The 23595-nt window shown below is 42.3% G+C and overlaps 3 protein-coding genes across 5 annotated transcripts; 2 read left to right on the top strand and 1 right to left on the bottom strand.

Moving 5' to 3' along the window:
- Positions 1–109: 109 nt before the first annotated feature.
- Positions 110–4830, top strand: LOC129826196 (protein unc-119 homolog B-like). The gene is made up of 5 exons (XM_055886643.1): positions 110–429; positions 2654–2767; positions 3362–3464; positions 3885–4057; positions 4393–4830. The coding sequence occupies exons 1-5, from the start codon at positions 192–194 to the stop codon at positions 4503–4505; spliced, it is 741 nt and encodes a 246-aa protein (XP_055742618.1). The 5' UTR covers positions 110–191; the 3' UTR covers positions 4506–4830.
- A 1360-nt stretch (positions 4831–6190) lies between these two features.
- Positions 6191–9191, top strand: LOC129826195 (protein CUSTOS-like). The gene is made up of 6 exons (XM_055886642.1): positions 6191–7382; positions 7573–7603; positions 7739–7837; positions 7982–8049; positions 8176–8266; positions 8456–9191. The coding sequence occupies exons 1-6, from the start codon at positions 7253–7255 to the stop codon at positions 8832–8834; spliced, it is 798 nt and encodes a 265-aa protein (XP_055742617.1). The 5' UTR covers positions 6191–7252; the 3' UTR covers positions 8835–9191.
- Positions 9141–17742, bottom strand: LOC129826193 (hepatocyte nuclear factor 1-alpha). 3 transcript variants are annotated; one of them, XR_008755003.1, is made up of 11 exons: positions 15794–17742; positions 14590–14789; positions 13648–13828; positions 13306–13508; positions 12945–13090; positions 12372–12513; positions 11992–12165; positions 11717–11832; positions 11472–11556; positions 10031–10235; positions 9601–9684 (listed from the first exon to the last, which is right to left on the bottom strand). XR_008755003.1 is itself a non-coding variant. In XM_055886638.1 (10 exons), the coding sequence occupies exons 1-10, from the start codon at positions 16090–16092 to the stop codon at positions 9554–9556; spliced, it is 1677 nt and encodes a 558-aa protein (XP_055742613.1). In that variant the 5' UTR covers positions 16093–16716; the 3' UTR covers positions 9141–9553. The 3 variants fall into 3 exon arrangements, 2 of the variants coding, with proteins under 2 accessions (XP_055742613.1, XP_055742614.1); XM_055886638.1 differs by lacking the exon at positions 10031–10235 and having other exon boundaries at positions 9141–9684; positions 15794–16716; XM_055886639.1 differs by lacking the exon at positions 10031–10235 and having other exon boundaries at positions 9561–9646.
- Between the last annotated feature and the right edge of the window lie 5853 nt (positions 17743–23595).

The raw sequence follows: 23595 nt of genomic DNA, 5'->3' as shown, positions 1-23595 counted from the left end.
TGCAAAAAAATTGTCTACCTTGCCTGCAACATTTTTGAACATCCCGCCCTACTGGTAACTATGGTAACCACCTACCGTTTTCAGCCAATTAGAATCGACTGTTCTCAGCATAGGTTCTCCATTGAGACGCTTCGCCATCTTGAATTTAGTGAAAATTGCAGTTGACTAAACAAACACAGAACAACCAAGACATGAGCGGCTCTAACTCTCGAAACGAGACGGCAGCCACAGTTAAAGGACCGGACACCGATATGGGGCTGGCTGCAAATTCCAGGGAGCGAAAGTCCGGTGGAGATGTTATGAAGAGACTCAAGTCGCGACGAAATCAAACGGATAAACAGCGGCCCGTTGTTACAGAAGATGAGCTCAGGGCGCTAGGAAGAGACATCACACCAGATGAAATCCTTGGTCTGTGTGCTGTTACACGGGGTATGTATGGAGTTAGCTACTGATTGTTAAAGCAGATAATGTGATGTAACAAAATATTTTTGGTTTCCATTACCGGGAGTTACAGGTTAGTTACTGTTTGATGTAGCACACTTGTCCAGTTGTAGGTGGTGCGTTTGAATTTGAGGTGGACCCACCTGTCTAACGTTAAATCAATCAGTGAATATTTTAAATAGACAAGATGGCGGCATACACATTGTTGGATTACTTAATGTAGAAAAAAGTGATTTATTTTAATAAAAGAGCATTTTCTAAATTCAAATGTTCCACCTGCAACTGGACACAGACATTTTAGAAGATAAACGAAAAATGGAAAGTGTTGGTCGCATGTTTCATGAGTTGAAATAAGATCCCAGAAATGTTCCAAACACACAAGTGTATTTCTCTAAAAGGATGTGCACAAATTTGTTTACATCCCTTTTAGTGAGCATATTTCCTTTGCCAAGATAATCCATAGACCTGACAGGTGTGGCATATCAAGAAGCTGATTAAACAGCATGGTCGTTACACAGGTGCACCTTGTGTTGGGGACAATAAAAGGCCTCTAAAATGTGCAGTTTTGGCACAAGTCAATGCCACTGATGTCTCAAGTTTTGAAGGAGTGTGCAATTGGCATGCTGACTGTAGGTATGTCCACCAGAGCTATTGCCAAATAATTTAATGTTCATTTCACATTTTTGAGAATTTGGCAGTACGTGCAACTGGCTTCACAACCGCAGACCAAGTGTAACCACTCCAGCCCAGGACCTCAACATCCAGCTTCTTCACCTGTGGGATCGTCTGGGACCAGCCACCCAGACACCTGATGAAACTGAGTTTGCACAACCGAAGAATTTCTGCACAAACTTTCAGAAACTGCCTCAGGGAAGCTAATCTGCGTGCTTGTTGTCCTCACCAGGGTCTTGACCTGACTGCAGTTTGGCGTTGTAAACAACTTCAGTGGGCATATGCTGACCTTTGATGGCCACTGGCATGCTGGAGAAGTGTGCTTTTCACAGCTGAATCCCGGTTTCAACTGTACCGGGCAGATGGTAGAGTGCCTCATTGTGGGATTATGGTATGGGCAGGCATAAGCTATGTACAATGAACACAATTGCATTTTATTGATGGCAATTTGAATGCACAGAGATACCGTGCCATTCATCCGCCTCCATCACCTCATGTTTCAGCATGATAATACACGGCCCCATGTTGCAAGGATCTGTACACAATTCCTGAAAGCTGAAAATATTCCCAGTTCTTCCATGGCCTGCATACTCACCAGACATATCGCCCATTGAGCATGTTTGGGATGTGCTAGATCGACGTGTACGACAGCGTGTTCCAGTTCCTGCCAATATCCTGTGGTCCTGTGTGGCTCATTTGGTAGAGTATGGCACTTGCAACGCCAGGGTTGTGGGTTCGATTCCCACGGGGAACCAGTACCAATGAAAATGTATGCATTCACTACTGTAAGTCACTCTGGATAAGAGCATCTGATAAATTACTAAAATGTAAATATCCAGCAACTTCGCACAGGCCACAATCAACAGCCTGATCAACTTTATGCAAAGGAGATGTGTCGTGCTGCATGAGGCAAATGGTGGTCACTCCAGATACTAACTGGTTTTCTGATCCATGCCCCTCTCTTTATTTTTAAGGTATCTGTGACCAACAGATGCATATCTGTATTCTCAGTCATATGAAATCCATAGATTAGGGCCTAATTTATTTCAATGGACTGATTCCCTTGTACTGATTCCCAAGCGTTGAAGTTGTTACATTTTATTTTTGTTCAGTGTACATGTTTGGCCGAATCGAGAACGAAGATAGTATCGCCAAGTTAAGGTTGGTCGAAAATTCTGTGTACTACACAGTACTTAACCTGTAACTCCCGGTAATGGATACCAAAAATCTTTGTGTAAATCTGGTGTAACAATCTGTAGCTAGAATGGAGTGGATTGATTGAAGATGATGATAGATGTGATTTGGATAAGATTCAAGTTAATCAATGTAGCTATCTATTCTTTTTCTAGCTCATCTACCTAGTTAATGTGTTGGCTAACTTGATGTGGTTGCAAACACTGCATACCTCGCTTTGTAGTGAGTTAGTTGACTAACTAGCTAGCTAAGTTTGCACCACTGTTTTGAGGAAGCCGAACAAAGAATCTGTGGACACACCAGATTCCCTGTCTGTATGTGCTGCTTACTACGAATTTCCTTCCAGATTATCTATGTAAACCTGAGGACAATGTCTACAATATTGACTTCACACGTTTCAAGATCAGAGATCTGGAGACTGGGACAGTGCTCTTCGAGATTGCTAAACCTCACAACTGTGGTAAGTTTAAACTTTTCCACAACACTTTGCCACAACATAAGTGACAGATCTTAAAGGTATACTCAGCAATATGCCATCATAATACACACTGGGGTGACTTTCTGCTTATATAAATCAAGCTGGGGTTGTTGTCAGCTTGAACAGGGCACCAGGCTCAATCTGTGAGACACCCCAGTTGCTGAAACCATTGCAATCACTGCTAACCGGTGCACTGGTGGTGTTAGGTTGGGGCACAAAACAACTGCTGAAATCTGCCACACGTGACACTTGGCTCTTTACAATGTGGACTTGCCTCATTGGAAGGTATATATTGGGACAGCCCATAATTTGGGGAGATTTGAGCATTAGTTTAGTAAGCAGGAAGTTCCCCCGCTGTGTATGATGTCATATTGCTGAGTCTACTCCGAAGGGCCCCAGACTAAATTAATCTGTATTATTTCAAGTAAAACCAAACAAGCCAAGTTATTCCTTCTATGATAATGAATGTAGTCCTTATGCAAATGTTGTAGCTATAATTTTAGGTTGAAATCCGAGGTTACCTTTTGTCACTTATTTGGATGCCAATTACATTGGAATCCATGTTGTCTTCATCAGACCCTGAAGATGAGGAGAATGGAGATGGAGACACCAGTTCTGGGCGCTTTGTGCGCTATCAGTTCACGCCAGCCTTCCTCAGACTGCGGAATGTTGGTGCAACGTAAGGCAGTGGATTAAACAGGAAACATCACATGCATTATCATTGTTAGAAGTCACATGACTCATCATTGAAAAACCACATACTTTGGTAAGGCCTAAATGTTCCATAGTATGTGCTTTCCCTTATGCTGACAAATTCTGAACTGTTTAGTTTGCTGGTGTGGCTTACCAGCACAAGAAACTAAGTCCTGCAGCTCCGGCAACCACCTAAACTACAACAGAGAGAATTTGGCAGAGCACACACCTGGGAACAACTATTGAAAGAATCATCCTACTTTTGGACTATAAAAAGGAATATAGATGGTCAATGAATAAATCTACAATTCAAGTAGTTGAAGCAAATTAATGCAGATACCACCCACAGTTATGTTCAGCATGTCCCTGCTAGTATCTCAAGTGCCTCTTTCTACTCTGCTTTCAGTGTGGAGTTCACCGTGGGGGACCGGCCTGTTAACAGCTTTCGCATGATAGAGAGGCATTATTTCCAGAATAAAGTTCTCAAGAACTTTGACTTTGACTTCGGATTCTGCATCCCAAACAGCCGGAACACTTGCGAACACATCTATGAGTTTCCCCAGCTCCATGAGGACCTCAGTAAGTCTAATAGTAGTAGTGCATCTTTCTCACTTCGTCTATCAACTTTGTTGTAGCCTGTGTGTGTCCCTACAAGCTAAAGTTCAGACTGGCCAGAACATAGCTGGCCAAGTCTGTAAGTCTATACTATCCACATCCATACAGAGCCAGTCATACAACTCTCGTTGTAAGGGGGGGAATGTGGATACTAGACAGTCACATGGTTCCTCTACAGGTTGTTTATTTTGGTGCGCTGAACAGCAGTAATTTACTTTTTTAGTTTGTGATATGTGTGTTCTGCTGCTCCTTATGAAGTCATTTGCAAACTGAATTTCCTTCTTTTTTGTCTCTTTAAGTTGGCCTAATGGTGGAGCACCCGTATGAGACCAGGTCAGACAGCTTCTATTTTGTGGACAACAAACTGATCATGCACAATAAGGCAGACTACGCCTACGATGGGGGCCAGTAGTATCTGAAGATTAGCTTCTTGTTTGCAATGCAAAGCAGGAGTCACATTGCCCCTGAATACAATCATCATGTAGCTCTTTTGGGAACAGGAGTGTACTTTCTCCACTTCAGACATTCCAACAAACTATACCAGCCCCAGGTTTGGAGAAAAGGGACCATATCTACCTTCCAAACAGGTTGCTTCATTTATTTGATACCTCGTACCCATCTATTGCTTGGACTCATAGGAATCTCTTGTCAATCACTCTTTTGTAATGTTGAACATGTTTTAATTTGTCTTTTCTAATGTTTCCACATTTAAATGGTTACTTTACTGCTTATTTCAATCTGCTTTGAGTTCAGTATTTGTTGCAATATCCTTGTTTTTGAGTTGTTTTGTGTTTAGTCAACTGTTACCAGACAGCTCTACAGAGGGATAAGGGAACATTACATGATCCCAATCTGAATGTTAAATACCGGTCATTTGTAGCCCGTAAGATGAACAATGATTGAAGTTGACAGATGGCACAATTGGATTGCAAGCAAATTACTACAACTGTGATACTACCTAATTTCATTGAACAATAGTTTGGTTCTGGTCATCAATTTTTAACTACTCATTCTGCTCAAGTCGCAATCGTGATCCTTTGCTATGTCTTCATTCCTCATATAGTGGGCTAAACTGTATATTCAGCTTTGAGACTAACAGATGCTCCATGAATTTGACATCTTGCCTTGGTGTAGAAGCTGTATTATTTGTATTGGGTGTCCCATGTCACCCCTCTAGCTATATACACAGAGCATAAAACCTGCTCTTTCCATGACTGACTGACCAGGTAAAAGCTATGATCTCTTATTGATATCACTTAAATCAATTTCAATCAGCGTAGATGATGGTTAAAGAAGGACTTTTAAGCCTTGAGATATGGATTGTGTGTATGTGCCATTCAGAGGGTGAATGGGCACGACAAAATATTAAGTGCCTTTGAACGGGGTATGGTAGTAGATGTCAGGTTTGTGTCATGAACGCTGCTGGGTTTTTCACGCTCAACATTTCCCTGTGTGTATCAAAAATGGTCCACCACCTAAAGGACCTCCAGCCAACTTGACACAACTGTGGGAAGCATTGGAGTCAACATGGGCCAGGATTCCTGTGGAATGCTTTTGACACTTTGTGGAGTCTATGCCCTGACAAATTGAGGCTGTTCTGAGGGCAATGGTGGGCATGGGGGGTAGTAAGTGACAGACAACACCCCTGGTCTGTTACGTGTTTAGCATTTGTAAATGTGCTTGTAGTATGTTTGTGCCTGCTGGAGTTACACTGAGTTTTCCAAAACTAAATGAAACCTCCCACATGTGCCTTGTATTCAGACTTCTCAGCTCAAGAGGCTTTGTTCTGTGTGAGAGAAATCCATGTGAAGTCCAGCTGTGCTGCGCTACAAATTTGTCCAACATGTCAAACGCTGGCTGGAAGAGATTTTTGTGAATTCATTCTAAGCATATCCCAGTCAGCTATAAAATAATATTGGTTACCCAGAATTAAAATTAGCACGAAAGTTAGTGATTTCTTGTTTTACTTCTGGGGGAATGCCGATAACAATTCATTACCTTTGTGCGAAGTCTCCTCCCTTGTAAACGGAAACTGCCAAATCTCCTTCCTTCTGCTAATTTCACCCGTGTTTATCATGGTCAAAAAGCACATTTTTTGTTTTCGTGAATTTTTATGATAGACAATTTTGAGTTTGTAGCTGTGGAATTTAGTGGAAACTGCTTATCATCCACACACAGGCTTTAAAATCACAGCACCAATTTAAGAACCGCCTAAACTCAATCCTGCTGCTTGTAATCACATAATTGTACGTGTGTTAATTGTAAGTCTCGACATATTCTCGCCGTTTCCTCTGTCCACGAGAGGTTAGTTATGAAATTATAACTATACAGTTCATAATGACAAGTGGAAGGTATAGTGTATGTATCAGTGGAGGCTGCTGAGGGGAGGACGGTTCAAAATAATGGCTGGAACGGCACGAATGGAAACCATGTGTTTGATACCATTCCACTCATTCTGCTCCAGCCTATCACGAGCCCGTCCTCCCCCAATTAAGGTGCCACCAACCTCCTGTGATATGTATGATGATGTGGCTGTGATGTTAACCACTTTAGAGACTTGTGATGTCTGTTCTTAACCTTTACTGATGTAAGGTTTGTGATAGCAGCCACCATTTTCCACCCTAATAGCACCACCAAATTAACACTAATTATGGCTTTTACAACACAGTCTCTACTGATATAATTTTTCACTCTTATGAAGTTGGACCCGCATACTGTGTAAACTGGAACCCCTTTGAATTTATTGAGCATATTGTACTTTTATCTATTGATGAATGTGTTTTAGGACAGACAAATTTCACAGTGAGATTTTTATTCAACATTACTACAAAGATGATTGTATTTTGAATGTTACATTTCAGGGACCATAGACTCCATATGTTGTCTATATCGTTGGATGTGTACTTGGTCAACTAGAAGTAGAACTAGAAGCCCTCCTAACATTGCCTTTTATGTTTCCCGTTAAATGTTTTTGTTTCTGCAAGATGATATACTGCTAGGAGAGGGGGGAATTAAAAAAAAAACAATTGAACAAATGTTCTGTATACATTTTGGCTTAAGTTCACTCACTCACTGCACTGACTGGCGTGCATTTCTCCCCCGAAAGACTTCATTACCCATAGTACATTGCTTTGTAGCGGCAAATGTACTTGATCCAACATGTCAGCCCCCGTTGGAAAGATGAATGAAGACTCAAGCAGTGAAGATGAAAATCTGGAAAAGTTTAAGGAAGCAGCTTGGAGTTTTGGCACATATGGAATTAATGGTACACACAATACCAACACGGCAGGTAAATTCAGCCTAAATAACCTTGTGCTTTAGCTAAAACACCTGACGTAACTTAGCTAGCTAATGCTCGTCAACAACAAATGTGGGGTGGGAGATAGTTTAGTGCGTGAAATCTTTAGCCAGCGATCAAATCTATCTTACCCCAAAACAACAGCAAAGTCTTAACAGTAATGTAACGACTGTTGTTTTAGATGGGGAAAGCAATGGGAAGTTATCCCGTCGGTAAGTTGATCCTTTTCTCTGAATGGCATGCTATCCCCTCTGTATTATTATGATTCACCATCATGCATAGAGGTTCTGCCTCACGTTTGGCTTCGCCAGAACAATCACGTAATTATGCAATGCTATGGTCAACAGTGTGGCTGTATCTAAACATGAACATGATGGGAACGAGCTTCAGACGACTCCGGAGTTCCGTGCGCACGTTGCAAAGAAATTAGGTGCTATACTTGACAGGTACACTATTTCTTTGTCATGGGAAAATGTTGATGAAACATCAGTTTTACTATTATAGCTACCTATAGCCTTTGCCTCGTGTTACCTCCACCTATCTACTTTTCAGTCGCCAACTTTAATCTAACTATGCAATTTGATATTCAGTTGCATTTCAGTGATATCTGCAGAAACAACAAAACCCTGCACACAGTCAACCAAATGTGAAGATGAAGGTGAGGGTTTATCCAGAAATTGTTTTGCATTGAAACTAATGCAGTAGTTACGAACTGTATGATGTCAAATATGATGTGATATAAATGCTGTGTGTGGTCTTGATCTTTTTTCTTGTTTTTTTTAAGGTTTCCGGCTGTTCACCACATCTGTCCCAGGAGAGTTTACCATTGATCCCCCTCCTCCTCCTGTAGGGCGCCGGCCCGTCCCCAGCTCAAGGTGATGCTTGTTCTATGTAGGCCTGACCTTTTAACCTTTGGGATGTGTGAGGTGGTTTGATGTCACCTTGTTAACTACTTTGGGAAGGAATCCTTACAGGAATATTTCAATCATGCAATGCTACTGTATCTCATATTGTAATACTACTGTAATAAACAGTTTAAGTTTGTTTCTGCAATTTTCTCCTAGTGACAGTGACAGTGAGCTGGAGATGAGACTGAGAGAGGCGGCAGTGTCAGTTACAGAACTCCTATCATCTGCTCTCCCCATCGCAGTTACACCTTCCCTGCCAAAGTCCCTCAGCTCAGATAAATTGAAGAAGAAGAAGAAGAAGAAATACAAGGTTCAGGAAGAAGAGGACAGTAATAACAGCCCTGTCCCAGAGAAAAATAAGAAAAGGACAGCTCCCCACGAGGTCGAGAACTGTGGAGAAGCCTCACCTTATGCTAAAACGGAGGAGGACCAAAAAAGCCCAGAGGAGGATAGTCTACCGCTGAAGGTCAAGAAGAAGAAAAATAAACAAAAAGGCACAGATGAAAGGGTGGAAGAGGAAGTAGAAAAGCACTGAGAGACTTCTGGACTCACTTGTGATTTGGGATATTGGCAGTTCCATACTTGTAAGAACTGTTAACCTGTTGTAGCTTGGGGTTCTTAGCATTCATTATAACATGGTCAGGTCATACACTTATTTTCTTTAAATAATCACTGCAATGTTGTACTACTTTGTACTTTGTTCTTTTCTGGAATGGAATACGTTCTTTCAGAAATGTGGAATAGTGTAAGTCTCACCAGATATTTTATGACATTTTTTTCTCTGCCCAAAACACAATCAGTGCTATGCCTTGTTTTGTAAAGGAAGCAGTTTACACTGATGTCAAGAATTCTGAGAGCATTTTTATTAAAACACTTTTCTATTGATAATATACATGTTTATTGTAAAACGGGGATCAACCGCTCAGCGTTCTGTTTGCATGGATTTAGATGTGGTTGTTTCAAATGGTTAATCTCTGACCTCAGATCAGCAGACTGACACTGAGTACAACGTTCTTTGTAATAGTAAGGCTGCTAATTCAAGTAACTAGACTGATAACTGGCAGTGAGTCTGTCCTGGATTTATGTATCTAGCAGAATGAGTTATAGTTTCTCTGGAAAATTTTACTGCATAAGTAGTTTTGGAGAATTTGCGTTACATCTCTATTACAGTTCTCTACTTACTGTAAAAACTATTTTGTTTCACCCACCCTCTACTCCCACCCCTTCACATTACATAGTGGTTACATTCTGTTGCTACTGTGCGGTAGAGACCATCTGTGCAGGAATGTAGGAGTTGATGTCTGCTGGCGAAGAGGAGAGGCGGTGAGGTGGATGAGTTTCACTAGACTGAGATGGAGGATACAGCTGTAAATTCCCAGAGGAAACTAAGAAAGACAGATGTTAAGTTATTAATTTCCAATTTCTCTACTGTCATTCCAATTACAACCCTGCATTTAAAATGCCCTATTTTGACTGGCAACTACAGAATACCATGGGTTATATTTACTACTATCTAGCTGTATTAAGATGACTTTAAAGTACAGTACCAGTTATAAGTGTGGACACACCTACTCATTCAAGATTGAAGACATCAAAACTATGAAATAACACATGGAATCGTATAGTAACTAAACTTTTCAACAAGTCAAAATATATTTTAGATTCTTCAAAGTAGCCACCCTTTGCCTTGACAGCTTTGCATTCTCTCAACCAGCTTCACGAGGTAGTCACCTGGAATGCTTTTCCAACAGTCTTGAAGGAGTTCCCACATATGCTGATCACTTGTTGGCTGCTTTTCCTTCACTCTGCGGTCCAAATCATCTCAATGGCGTTGAGGTCGGGTGATTGTTTGGAGGCCAGGTCATCTGATGCAGCACTCCTTCTTCTTGGTAAAATAGACCTTATACAGCCTGGCGGTGTGTTTTGGGTCATTGTCCTGTTGAAAAACAAATGATAGTCCCACTAAGCGTAAACCAGATGGGATGGCGTATCGCTGCAGAATGCAGTGGTAGCCATGCTGGTTAAGTGTGCTTTGAATTCTAAATAAATCACTGACATTGTCACCAGAAAAGCACCTTCACACCACCACCTCCATGCTTGACGGTGGGAACCACACACGCGGAGATCGTCCTTTCACCTACTCTGCGTCTCACAAAGACACAGCGGTTGGAACCAAAAATCTCAAATTTGGCCTCATCAGACCAACGGACAGATTTCCACTGGTCTAATGTCCATTGCTCTTGTTTCTTGGCCCAAGCAAGTCTCTTCTTATTATTGGTGTCCTTTAGTAGTGGTTTCTTTGCAAGAATTCGACCATGAAGGCCTGATTCACTGAGTCAAATCTGAACAGTTGATGTTGAAATGTGTCTGTTACTTGAACTCTGAAGCATTTATTTGGGCTGCAATTTCTGAGGCTGGTAACTTTTTAATGAACTTACCCTCTGCAGCAGAGGTAACTCTGGGTCTTCCTTTCCTGTGGTGATCCTCATGAGAGCCAGTTTCATCATAGTGTTTGATGGTTTTTGCGACTGAACTTGAAGAAACTTTCAAAGTTCTTGACATTTTCTGGATTGACTGACCATGTCTTAAAGTAATGATGGTCTGTTGTTTCTCTTTGCTTATTTGAGCTGTTCTTGCCATAATATGGACTTGGTATTTTACCAAATATGGCCATCATCTGTATACCACCCCTACCTTGTCACAACACAACTGATTGGCTCAAACGCATTGAGAAGGAAAGAAATTCCACAAATTAACTTTTAACAAGGCACACCTGTTTAATTGAAACACATTCCTGGTGACTATCTCATGAAGCTGGTTGAGAGAATGCCAAGAGTGTGTAAATCTGTCATCAAGGCAAAGGGTGGCTACTTTGAAGAATCTCAAATAGAAAATAAATGTTGATTTGTTGAACACTTTTTTTGGTTACTACATGATTCCATATACACTATTTAATGTTTTGATGACTTAACTATTATTCTACAATGTAGAAAATAGTAAGAATAAAGAAAAACCCTGGAATGAGTAGGTGTGTCAACTTTTGACTGGCACTGTATGTGTTACACACTTAGTAGCTTTTTTAGATGTCTTCAGTCTCCCCTTTTAGTGTAGTGTAAGAAACTGCATCTTTTTGGGAAATAGTCTACACTTGGAGTAACATGATTTATCTTACCTGGCACAGGTGAAGGGGACTGCAGGTGTAGGGAGTCCTCCTGGATGGGTTGATCTGTCTGCTCCTCAGGGTCTGTGGTCAGAATCTAACCAATGCAAAAGTCATTAGCAGATTCAACCCACATTAATACTACTACTGATCATTAGCTAGTGAGTAGACTTTTCTATACCTGTATACACAGACTTATGCAACTGATTAATAATGGCATCACTTTCATTATAGGTGAATGTTTGGAATCACAGTACCTGCCTGACTGTGGTTAGACTGGTCAGTGTTCCATGGCTGCTGCTGTCAGTGATGACCATTGCTTGGGACAGTAGGCTGGACGGAGGGTAGTGGGACATATCAGACTTGCTGTACACTGCAATGGAGAAATTGAGAGCAGGCGCATGGGTACTTTATGAAACCCTCCTTAGTTCTAGCTGTTCTATTAGGTTGCTCTCACTCATTCCTTGTTTCACATATTATATTTCTGTCAAAGGGCAAATGAAGGAGTAACATGCTGCCACTGTGGCCTTACTGTGACATGGAAGCTGTGCCATGGTTGCCATGAAAGGACTGTGGTGGGTCATATGACTCTGGAACTGCTGTGTGAGTTGCTGCTGGGAAGTGGAATGAAGCTGCTGCTGGAAAGAGATTGGCTGAAGGGTGGTGAACCCGCCTCCCACGTTGTTGATGACAGGTACGGTTTGACCTGTTGACCAACAGGCCAGGAAAACAGGGATTAGGCTAGGCTATTTTGTTAATGTCAGTTAGTTTTTATATCGGACAACTTTCTGATCATCACTGGAAAAGGATAAGATACAATACAGTGGATATGTTTTGAAATGACCGTTTTAAAAATAATTATGCTCTGACTTAGAGCTGTTTGAGTGGAGGGGACTATGTAGAATCGGTTACCTATGAGGAGAGAGGACTCTCCCAGACTCATGACGCTGGGCAGGGAGGTCATGATGAGTCCATGGTGGGGAGCAGGCGAGGCAGACAGACTGTGCAGTGATGTCAGGGTGCTGACTGGGGGCAAGGGGCCACCACCTGATACCTGAGATGGGGAAAGTTGGTGGCAGAACCACAGCCATGGATTCTTGTGAGGATTGAGATGCTTTGTATATCCAAAGGTTTATGATGACATGAAGTAGTCTATGATCTCACTAGTTTAATGTGATATGGCTTGGGATTTCACTGCGTTACATGATGATTTATGATTAGCGACCTCGTGGTCTTATATAACGATGTAATATGGTTTGTGAAATAATTAGCTTATTATGGTTTGTGATCACACTGATGTGTTGTGCAGTTACTAATCTATGTATTGTGATGATTGGGATTATGTGATCACAGTTGCTGATCTCTGGTTGTGACAATGAGAAGTTGTTTGCTCTCATCTCACTGGTTTGTGATGGTGTAATGGGGATTATAACAATGTGTGTCGAGGTGAGATATGGTGAATGATAATATGGTAGGTGATCTCACTGGTTTGTGATGGTGTGTTTCCAGGAGTGTGTGGCTGGGCTCCAGTTGAATGGGGCTGGCCAGGCGGCCCCCCAAGCCTCTGTCTCCATTGTGACCCCTCGATGACCCCAGATTGTCACATGTGATTTGCTGGCTATACTTCATGCCTGGAAGAGAGGAAGCCTGTTAGGATGAGTTAGGATCAGGTGTTTCCTGGGAGGAGGGAATGTTGCACCCTGTCAGTCTTGGCTCTGTTCCTCTGTATAAGGGCACTGAAAATAGTACATAAGCAACATCTGATGACAACACTAATGATTAATTATGCTCTTTGTGGATTACATTTAATTATATTTTGATTCACTTTGGTGAGGGTGAGTGTTACCTTGCTCAGGGCTGTGTGAGAGCGTGTGGTTGGTGGAGCTTGCTGATTGGCTGTTGTAAGGCATATCAAGAGCCAGTTTATGGCGGAAGGCCTCCTCCTTGCGGCGGTTAGCGAACCAGTTGTACACTCGTACCTCTGTCACCAGGTTAGAGCCCAGGCCAGCCAGCTGGGACGGAGACACACCCCTCTGGAGACACTCAGCCCTGAGGGAGAGCCAGAGAGGGCCCAGAGCAAGATACATGTCTTTAAAGGGGGATATGCTAAAATGACAGAGACAGTTCCTCCATTGCACTGGAACTGGGAACATTTCCTGTTTTAGCTGACCTCTCCCCTCTCTCTCACCTGTTACACTCCTCCACTAATCCCTCTCTCTCCTCTTTGCTTGGGTTCCTCTGTCGTTCATAGGCGTGGAAGAGGATTTGCTGGGAGGCGGGTCCCCATTTGAACCTGTTCCTACGTCCCTTCCTCACATCCTCTCCCTGATCCTCTCCAGACCCAAGGGCATGCCTGGCATTAGTAAACTCTGCATGGGGTGGTCAGTGAAAGCATATTTGTAGAATTTTGTGATAAACGTCAATTGTATTGATATAGTATCCATATTGTTATATCAGTATTATGAATTATTCAGACAGTATTGTTATATCTTTAAAACAATAGGGCTAATTCACAGGAATCTGTTTTTATATTGGAGTTTGAGATCATTTGCAATGCAACGTGTGTGTGTGTGAGTGTAGGACATGCAGATTGTGTGTCTCTACACATGGAATGTGAAAGTGGACAGTATCATGTTACCTTACATGTCTATGTTTGACTCAGTGACCAGTGGGCCTCCATAGTTGTTTACAGCTGACAGACAAATTGAATACTGTATCATGATGGATTTACCAGTCTAAGGATTGGGGTACAGGGATTGTGATTTCGCTATCATTGGGAAAACACAGCAGGAGACCACACTTTCCTTACATGGTTGAAATGGAAAGTTTGCAAATGTCAAAGCTATTTGAAACTTTTCCAGGAAGTGGATATAAGGAAGGACATAGAATGAGAAAGAAGAGTAAGGAGAACCGTTGACATAATTGTTCTTCGCATCCTGAGATTCAGTCTTGTGTAAGAGCTCCCAATCCCCAAAACCGTATAGATTTATAGCAATTTATTGTGAATATTAATGAATGAGGTAGTCATGATTTGACCTATTATAAATGTTACACTTCAGAGTCTAGACTGTAATGTCATACTGTAGTGCAGTAAAGGCAGGGTCAGCTCATCAGCTGGTCAAATACTCACGCTGGCTAATCTCGCCCTGCTTCCTGACGTACCAGCTGTACAAAGCAGCCCGTTTCTGGTTCTTCATGGGCGTGCCTTTGTTGAGGTGCTGGGAGAGATGGGACTGGTTGAGGCCTGTGGACTCGACCACCTCTCTCTGGGGGAGGTTATGCTGCTGCATGTAGCTCTTCACCAGTTTTGCCACGCGCCATGGATCCTCCCTATCACACACAGACAAACACATATGCATAAAGAGAGGGAGGGAGGGGGAGGGAGAGAGGGATGTTGACAATAAGAGATAAGGGGAAGCACAGCAGGGCAAAGTCCAGCTCTCTCTGGTCACTGGAATTAAAACCCATAAAGATATGGATAGCCTACTTGCTGCAACACAATCATTGACAGCTAGCAATAGTACATAACATTTGTATTATGTATATTAACATACAAAAGCTTTATCTATGTTCAATGCATTTTTATATTAATGCATGGTTGGTCAAGTTACGTTTTCATGCTAGGTGTTGTAAAATGGCCAACTTTTAACTATATACAATGACCAGTTAAACCATAATCCTGAGATATATGTTATAGTTTGAAATGTGGTGAATTTAAATGGGCTTTTCCAAATAGTAGTAAATATTCACTCAATCTGTTCTAACGCACAGACAAACATAGCACATTTCTGTTAATCTTAACCATTGCATGTAGTTCATTCATTAAATGGACAGAGAAACCTGATGGGGTGGGTAATTAGTAACCAGGAAAGGAGGAACCCTCCTTTAAATTCACCTCAGAGGCCAAGAGAGATCTCAGAGGGAGCAGGAGAACGGGGGAGGAAGGGGGAGAGGGGGACTAAATTTGAGAAAGACGAAGAAAGGGAGTAGAAAGGATGCTGCCAGGTAAAACCGTCAATTGTTTGTCCTCTCTGGAACCTTTTCTTGGTCAGAAAACGACAGGAAAAGAAAGCCGAAAAGAAAGAATGGAGAACAGAATCAAGTAACCACCATAAAATGTATTTGTTTTTAAAGATTTGTTATTTTTTTTACAAATGAGTTGGACATTATTTTTTTAAAGTGAGAGAATAATAGCACAGCAAAGGGGTATGGCTATGTTGTTGTATGGGTGTGTGTATTAATATTTGAGGTTTGATAAAAGGAAGAAATTGATGTACTGTATATGTTGTTAAGGGGAGGATAGGGTGGATGGCAGACATTTGGGAGCTACTTACTGAAGCAGTTGGTCGACCAGAGCCCTCTGCCTGGCTGCCTCCTCTGGGGCTAGGGCCTCCAGCTCCTGGAATATGGGGGGTGGAAAATCCATTTCTCCCTCCTCCGAACTCTCGCCATCCCCCCTGTCCCCCTTCTCTGCTCCAGGGGTGACCCTCTCTCGCTCCAGTTCTCCCAGGGCATGGACCAGGACCTCCCGGGACAGTCCAGAGCCCAGCAGAGCCCAGATCAGCTGCTCCTGGAGAGCAGACAGGCGCCCAGGGCCGGGCCCTGCTTCTCCTTTCCTCTCCTCTCCCTCCATTACGCTGTTGCCTAATCTTTACCTCACTAACACAGCACACAGACTACGCAGGCCACAGGTCACAAACACACACTCACACACCAACACAGACACACTGCAGTCATGCGCTTACACAAAAAACAGAGCAATTGGCTTCTGGAATCATTGCATTTCTGTCCTTCAGTTTAGGAATAGAGAAAGTTTGCTTTCATTTTCCCCCCGTTTGATTTTTCTCCTCGTCTCGTTCCGTTCTGAGCTGAGCTGTCTGGTTTTAGCCCTCCACCTGCTGTTATGCTTTAAAAGGTATTTTTTCCCTCCCCCCTCCTCCCCATGCGCTTTCTGTGAACTTTGTCCCCATCTCCGTCCATCCCTAACAGTGAGCAAAGTGCAGTCAAACTATAAATGAAAATAACCTGCACATTCATACAGCCTCCTGTATAACACACAAATGTAATACATATGTGAACGGTTACAAAAATTTGCAAATTGCATCTTAATACGCACATTACAACCCAGCATATTTATTTTTCAATATATTCTAAACCAACACAATTCTCCATGACACTTACAGGCATTCATTTTAGGATCCAAAAAGGATAACAGCAAAATGCATATTTTAGACTGCCTTGATGTAATTTATGGCTAGTATAACTATACTATTCTATTTCAAATCAATGGTAAAGGCGAAATGGAATGGATGTTGTAGCTTAACATTTAACATGGAAACCTGATAGTTGTGTTTTGAGAGGTTTGGATTGAGTTGAGTTGGACAGAGAAATTGAAAGTAACTGTTGTCCTGTACAGCACTAGAGGGCGCTACTGCATCATTCTAGAAAGACAAGGTATGATAGAGGTAGCTTTTAGATCCCGAGAACACCTGCTAGTGTTCACTGACTTTGGGTTCTGTTTCTTTCTCTCTGCTCGCTTGAATATTTCTGCTGTCCCTGACAGTCACCTAACCTTTCCTCTAACCCTCTTCCTGGGTCTTTTTCTCCCCCAGGTAACCTAACCTACGGTTGGGTTTTCACTTTCCCAGAGCAGGAGACAATCTGGCCATAAAACCCTAACAAAAGCATCCTCCCACCCCTTTGTCCAACCCTTTTCTCATTCATTCCTTCCTCTCGCTCATTGAAAGTGCTTTACCGCCTGTGATTACATCAGACATAGATGTCACATCAAAGCTTTCACTAAAGATTTCAGATATTTCAGATTCACAGGTCGTTACTATCACACCCCTGTTCTGTATTATCCTCCATGACTTTGTCTAACTTCAAGCGTACATCTGAATCAGTAATACTTAAGAACCCCTACAGGTGGCATTGTAGCTATGCTGTATAGGTATTGCTTTCGCAGTGTGGAACGCTCTCTCTCTCTTTACCTTGTGCTTCCTCCGGTTCAGCCTCTTTCCTCACCACACACTACACTAGGGAAGATGGCATTGTGCAGTATATGAAAGGGGGAAACAGGGCTCCCTCTATCTCTCTGAAACACTGCTGCCCTGTAATTAAGTCCCATTGTGCCTGAATTTGCACAGTTCAGAGGACAGCCCAGTGAGGGAGACAGGGCAGGGTAGTGTGGCCTGTACTGTATTTAAATCCCATACAGTGCATTATATCACACATTCTAGCAGGCGTTTGGTGTGAGAAAGTAAATATACAGTTATGTAATTGTATTATCAAAGAAAAAGTGTTTGCATATGTTAGTATGTAGCCTACAGTATCTTCTGTTCTAGAAATAAAGAACCACACTTTGTTTACTGGAAAAGTAGCTCACTAACAGACCTGCTATTTTCCCTGCTGTCCTCATAGTCTCATTAGTCAGCAAACCTCCCTGTTTCTGCCCCCTCCTCTGTCAGCCTTGTGTCCATGCCACCCAAGACCCCCCCCCATACTATTCAACCCCATTGATCATGCATGCAGAAATTTAACACACCCCTTAGTTCCTGCTCGAATAAGCACTGTCCACATTTTTGTAGTTTCCTCTGCAGGGAGGAGAGGCTGTGTAGCCTACGCTGTGTGCCTCCAGTATAAACTTCATGGACACTTCACACACAAACAGAGCTTACCATAAACAGCACAAAAATAAGTAGTCAATAGACATAGCTTTCACATATTCTTGAGTAGGAAGTGCGAATGCGTGTTTGTTCAGTCTCTCGTTCTTATTGTCATCTGGTGTTAGTTTAGCGGCTTACCTTGAGAGTGCACCCCCTAATGGAATGAGCTGAGTGTGTAAAGGGGAGTCGGAAGAACCAGAGTCTTCTAGGACAATACAGTAGTTACGGTTAGTCTATTTGAAGTTTTAATACAGATTTGAAAGGCTTTCCAAAGTTCCCTCACAGGCTTTCGGAGGCATGTGAATCAACAACATTGTTCACCTTTATCACCCTAGACATTGGTGCTAATGCATTTCCATTGCTTGAATTATTTGAATGGCTGTTTCTTTGAGGTAACATTGTGATCGGCCTCCAATCGGTTAACAAGTCACATGATGTGTTGGAGAGGAGATTAACTGGAGCTGGTTTTGGCAATAATGAAATACTGAAGACCCAGCAGTGAATGAGCAAGTACACTACCCAAAATCACCTCATTGTCAGCGGGTTAGAGTATGGGGGTGGATTGTGCTAGAGTGAGCGACTGTATTACTGATGCTAGTGTCAGAACTGTTCAGGTGTAGGCGAACCAATGCCTGGAGACTAGCTAGCTTTCCATCCAATTAGTGACACATTTTCATGTGAATATTCTAAACTCTGCATAAAGAAAATATGCGCATTTTCCCAGCAGTGGTGTTTCCACCTAACTGACTTGTTGCAGATTAAAAAAGTCAGTGCGTGATGACAGTGCACTCACAATGTTTTCATGTACCTAATAAAAATCTAAAGTTCAATGTGTTTCCATCACATTTACAACTCTACCGATATATTTTTTATCACAAACGGTTGCGTTAAATAACAAATGTGTCTACTCTGGACTTGACAGGTGTGCTCTAGCCAACAGCTAACAGATAGTGTGGGTATGCTAGTCTACTTGATCAGATTATTATGGAGAAAAAAAATTATATTGAATGGCAGTCATATTATCCTCAATATTTATTGGAAAGCAGCATCAAGCTCATCACCGTGCACTTGCATCACTCTGTGAAGTTCATAACTTATTTCATCTGTAGCCTAATAAACTGCATGGTTTCCCAAGTCGTAGTAAGAGGACCACACACCATATCATCGTAAATTTACTTCGATAAGATGGTTATTATATTAACATTTGCGTTTCCATCGCCGTTTCTCATATAGCGTAATTAATTTTAGACACAAGAAGAATTATCTGTCATAATTTATACAATTGTACCGAAACTTCCTGTTTCCTTCCTTTTTTTTATACGTTATGCTTTTACTCTAATTAAAGCTCTGGGTGGAATGTGGCTAATGACACACAGTTTAAGACAATGTGAACACTGATATGACGTCTGTCCTTCAAAGAAGATCAACTAGCCCAAAAGTTGTATTTTCTCAATCCATTTTATTTGTAGACAAAAAACTGCACATTTTCATGAAGGCCTATACTGTAGCTGTAAAACGGCATGTTTTGATAGATTGATTGAAAGTGGAGAGCAGATTTTTCAAGGCTAGATTCATTGTTCAATATTTAGTAATGCAGTTGTCAATAAGGTAACAAATAACTAAATGCTATACATGACCTACTGTCAAACAAAATAGAATTCAAAATGTGTCATCTGTACAGGGTTGGATACAATTTGGATTAGTCTGAACATCATATGTTCACCAAGTTTAGTCATTTATTTTCTTGTCTATGTGTTGTAAAGTGTTGCAGCAGCTTACAGTGCATTCAAAGTATTCAGACCCCTTTTTGTTACGTTACTTACTTATTCTAAAATGTATTAAATACTTTTTCCCCTCATCAATCTACACACAATACCCCATAATGACAAAGCAAAAAGGGTTTTCGACATTTTTGCAAATGTATTGAAAATAAAAAACTATCACATTTACAGAAGTCTTTAGACTCTTTACTCAGTACTTTTGAAGCAGCTTTGGCAGCAATTACAGCCTCGGGTTTTCATGGGTATGACACTACAAGCTTGGCACACCTGTATTTTGGGAGTTTCTCCCATTGTTCTTTGCAGATCCTCTCAATTTCTGTCAGGTTGGATGGGGAGCGTTGCTGCATAGCTATTTTCAGTTCTCTCCAGAGATGTTAGATCGGGTTCAAGTCCGGGCTCTGGCTAGGCCAATCAAGGACATTCAGAGACTTGTCCCGAAGCGTCTTGGCAGTGTGCTTAGGGTCGTTGTCCTTTTAGAAGGTAAACCTTCACCCCAGTCTGAGGTCCTGAACACTCTTGAGCAGGTTTTAATCAAGGATCTCTCTATACCTCTCTCTAAACCTCTAAAACATCCCCACAGCATGATGCTGCCACCACCATGCTTCACTGTAGGAATGGTATTGGCCAGGTGATGATCGGTGCCTGGTTTCCTCCAGACGTGACACTTGGCATTCAGGCCAAAGAGTTCGATCTTGGTTTCATTCATCAAACCAGAGAATCTTGTTTCGCATGGTCTGAGAGTCCTTTAGGTGCCTTTTGGCACACTCCAGGCGGGCTGTCATGTGCCTTTTACTGAGGAGTGGCTTCCGTCTGGCCACTCTACCATAAAGGCCTGATTGGTGGAGTGCTGCAGAGGTGGTTGCCCTTCTGGAAGGTTCTCCCATCTCCATAGAGGAACTCTGGAGCTCTGTCAGAGTGACCATCAGGTTCTTGCTCACCACCCTGATCAAGGCCCTTCTCCCCTGATTGCGCAGTTTGGCTGGGCGGCCAGCTCTAGGAAGAATCTTGGTGGTTCCAAACTTCTTCCATGATAGAATGATGGAGGCCACTGTGTTCTTGGGGACCTTCAATGCTGCAGAAATGTTTTGGTACCTTCCCCAGATCTGTGCCTCGATACAATCCTGTCTCAGAGCTCTATGGACAATACCTTTGTCCTCATGGCTTGGTTTTTGCTCTGACATGCACTGTCAACTGTGGGACCTAATATAGACAGGTGTGTTCCTTTCCAAATCATGTCCAATCAATTGAATTGTAGAAACATCTCAAGGATGATCAATGGTAACAGGATGCACCTGAGCTCCATTTCGAGTCTCATAGCAAAGGGTCTGAATACTTATTTTTATTTCTAATACATTTCTAAAAACCTGTTTTCATTTTGTCATTATGGAACACTGTGTGTAGATTGCTGAGGATGTTTTCATCCATTTTAGAATAAGGCAGTTAACATAACAAAATGTGGAAAAAGTGAAGGGGTTTGAATATTTTCCAAATGCACTGTATGTCACATGAGGGAGTTGAGTGAACTCAAGCATGTGTATTAGGCCTGTGGATCTAGACCTGTGGATCTATGCCTGTGGATCTATGCCTGTAGGACAGTTCATTCAATCCTATTATCTCAACAAAATGAAGAGATGGTGGCATGTTCATTTCAGGATTGTTTCATTGAAAACTATTTTGTCAAACTAATCAAAAAGTGTTCTCTTTTTAAAACAGGTTTTCACAACACAGGTAACTACCAAAATAATGGAAACACTTGAGTAAATGAGGGATACACACTGTAACTCAGTAAAATCTTTGAAATTGTTGAATGTTGCGTATATATTTTTGGTCTCTGTATACATGATCCTAAACATGAGATGCTAATTGCTTAACTCCGGAACCACACAGTTCATAGAAGGAAATCAGTCAATTGAAATAAATAAATTAGGCCCTATTCTATGGATTTCACATGACTGGGCAGGGGTGCAGCCATGGGTGGGCCTTGGAGGGCATAGGCCCACCCACTTAGCAGCAAGGCTACCCCACTACGGAGCCAGGCCTAGCCAATCAGAATGAGTTTTACCCACAAATGGGCTTTATTACAGAGAAAAAAATATTTGATCTACCATGGCTATGCCCCCATCGGATGACAATGCGCCCATCCACAGAGTACGGGTGGTCACTGAATGGTTTGACGAGCATGAAAACGATGTAAACCAAATGCTACGGCTGTCTGCCACTAGAGGTGCCGGAGACAGCGTTTTCCATCACCAACAATAAAACCTCAAAATATGGAATTTCTTGTGGAAGACTGTCGCATCCCTCCAATAAGGTTCCAGACACTTGTAGAATCTTTACCAAGGTGCATTAAGCTGTTCTGGCTGGTGGCCCAATGCCCTACTAAGACACTTTATGTTGGTGTTTCTTTTATTTTGACAGTTACCAGTAGAATCTCTATTAAACCTATTGAAGGGGAGCACCCGAAAGGTTATAGGGAAAGTGCACTACCTCCTGTGCACTAGACAATTCTCTTGGAAGAGGCCAGTAAATGTTCATACATTGAGGACTGGGCACACAAGTTATACCCAATGCTTACAGATTGAATCCCACTTACAAAAAGACAAGGAACTCTTGAAATATCCAATCACTGCCACCATTGTAGCGATTGACTGGAGACAACCACCGCGGTCCAGTGGTTATGCAGTAACTAGGAAAGCTCTACTCCTCTTGTGCCAGAAAGGTCCAGGCTTCTTGGCAGAAGACATAGTAGCACACGTTACATGTCTACTTCTATTTTGAAACACTACATGACAAAGTATGTGGACACCTGCTCGTCGAACATCATCCCAAAATCATCGGCATTAATATAGAGTTGGTCCTCCTTTTTGCTGCTCTAACAGCCTCCACTCTTCAGGGAAGGCTTTCCACTAGATGTTGGAACATTGCTATGGGGACTTGCTTCCATTCAGCCACGAGCATTAGTGAGGTCGGTCACTGATGTTCGATGGGGTTGAGGTCAGTGCTCTGTGCAGGCCAGTCAAGTTCTTCCAAGCCGATCTCGACAAACCATTTCTGTATGGACCTCGCTTTGTGCACGTGGGCATTGTCATGCTGAAATGGGAAAGGGCCTGTTGCCACAAAGTTGGAGGCACTTAATCGTCTAGAATGTCACTGTATGCTGTAGAATAAAGATTTCCCTTCACTGGAACTAAGGGGCCTAGCCCGAACAATGAAAAACAGACCCAGACTATTATTCCTCCTCCACCAAACTTTACAGTTGGCACTATGCATTTGGGCATGTAGTGTTCTCCTGGGACCTGCCAAACCCAGATTCATCTGTCGGACTGCCAGATGGTGAAGCGTGATTCATCACTTCAGAGAACATGTTTCCACTGCTCAAGTGTCCAATGTTGATGAGCTTTACACCACTCCAGCCGACGCTAGGCATTGCGTATGGGGATCTTAGGCTTGTGTGCGGCTTCTCAGCTATGGAAACCCATTTCATGAAGCTCCCGATGAACAGTTCTTGTGCTGACGTTGCTTCCAGAGGCAGTTTGGAACTCTGTAGTGAGTGTTGCCAACGAGGACAGGCAATTCTATTTATTTTTTACGCACTTCAGCACTCAGTGGCTGAGCAGTTGTTGCTCCTAGACGTTTCCACTTCATAATAAAAGCACTTACAGTTGACCGGGGTAGCATTAGCAGGGCAGA

Source organism: Salvelinus fontinalis, chromosome 28 (genome assembly GCF_029448725.1).
Source record: "Salvelinus fontinalis isolate EN_2023a chromosome 28, ASM2944872v1, whole genome shotgun sequence".
NCBI lineage: Eukaryota > Metazoa > Chordata > Actinopteri > Salmoniformes > Salmonidae > Salvelinus > Salvelinus fontinalis.
This window is presented reverse-complemented; position numbering and strand designations above follow the sequence as displayed.

Bases quoted from the DNA above. Each gene is read 5' to 3' on its own strand.
- LOC129826196 (XM_055886643.1), top strand. From the start codon at position 192: ATGAGCGGCTCTAACTCTCGAAACGAGACGGCAGCCACAGTTAAAGGA. The intron at 2,768-3,361 runs GTAAGTTTAAAC...TGTCTTCATCAG, and splicing joins TGCTAAACCTCACAACTGTG to ACCCTGAAGATGAGGAGAAT. The intron at 3,465-3,884 runs GTAAGGCAGTGG...CTCTGCTTTCAG, and splicing joins CTGCGGAATGTTGGTGCAAC to TGTGGAGTTCACCGTGGGGG.
- LOC129826195 (XM_055886642.1), top strand. From the start codon at position 7,253: ATGTCAGCCCCCGTTGGAAAGATGAATGAAGACTCAAGCAGTGAAGAT. The intron at 7,383-7,572 runs GTAAATTCAGCC...CTGTTGTTTTAG, and splicing joins ACACAATACCAACACGGCAG to ATGGGGAAAGCAATGGGAAG. The intron at 7,838-7,981 runs GTACACTATTTC...TTTGATATTCAG, and splicing joins TTAGGTGCTATACTTGACAG to TTGCATTTCAGTGATATCTG.
- LOC129826193 (XM_055886638.1), bottom strand. From the start codon at position 16,092: ATGGAGGGAGAGGAGAGGAAAGGAGAAGCAGGGCCCGGCCCTGGGCGC. The intron at 14,790-15,793 runs GTAAGTAGCTCC...TGTGTGTGATAG, and splicing joins CTGGTCGACCAACTGCTTCA to GGAGGATCCATGGCGCGTGG. The intron at 13,829-14,589 runs GTGAGTATTTGA...CACCCCATGCAG, and splicing joins GCAGGGCGAGATTAGCCAGC to AGTTTACTAATGCCAGGCAT.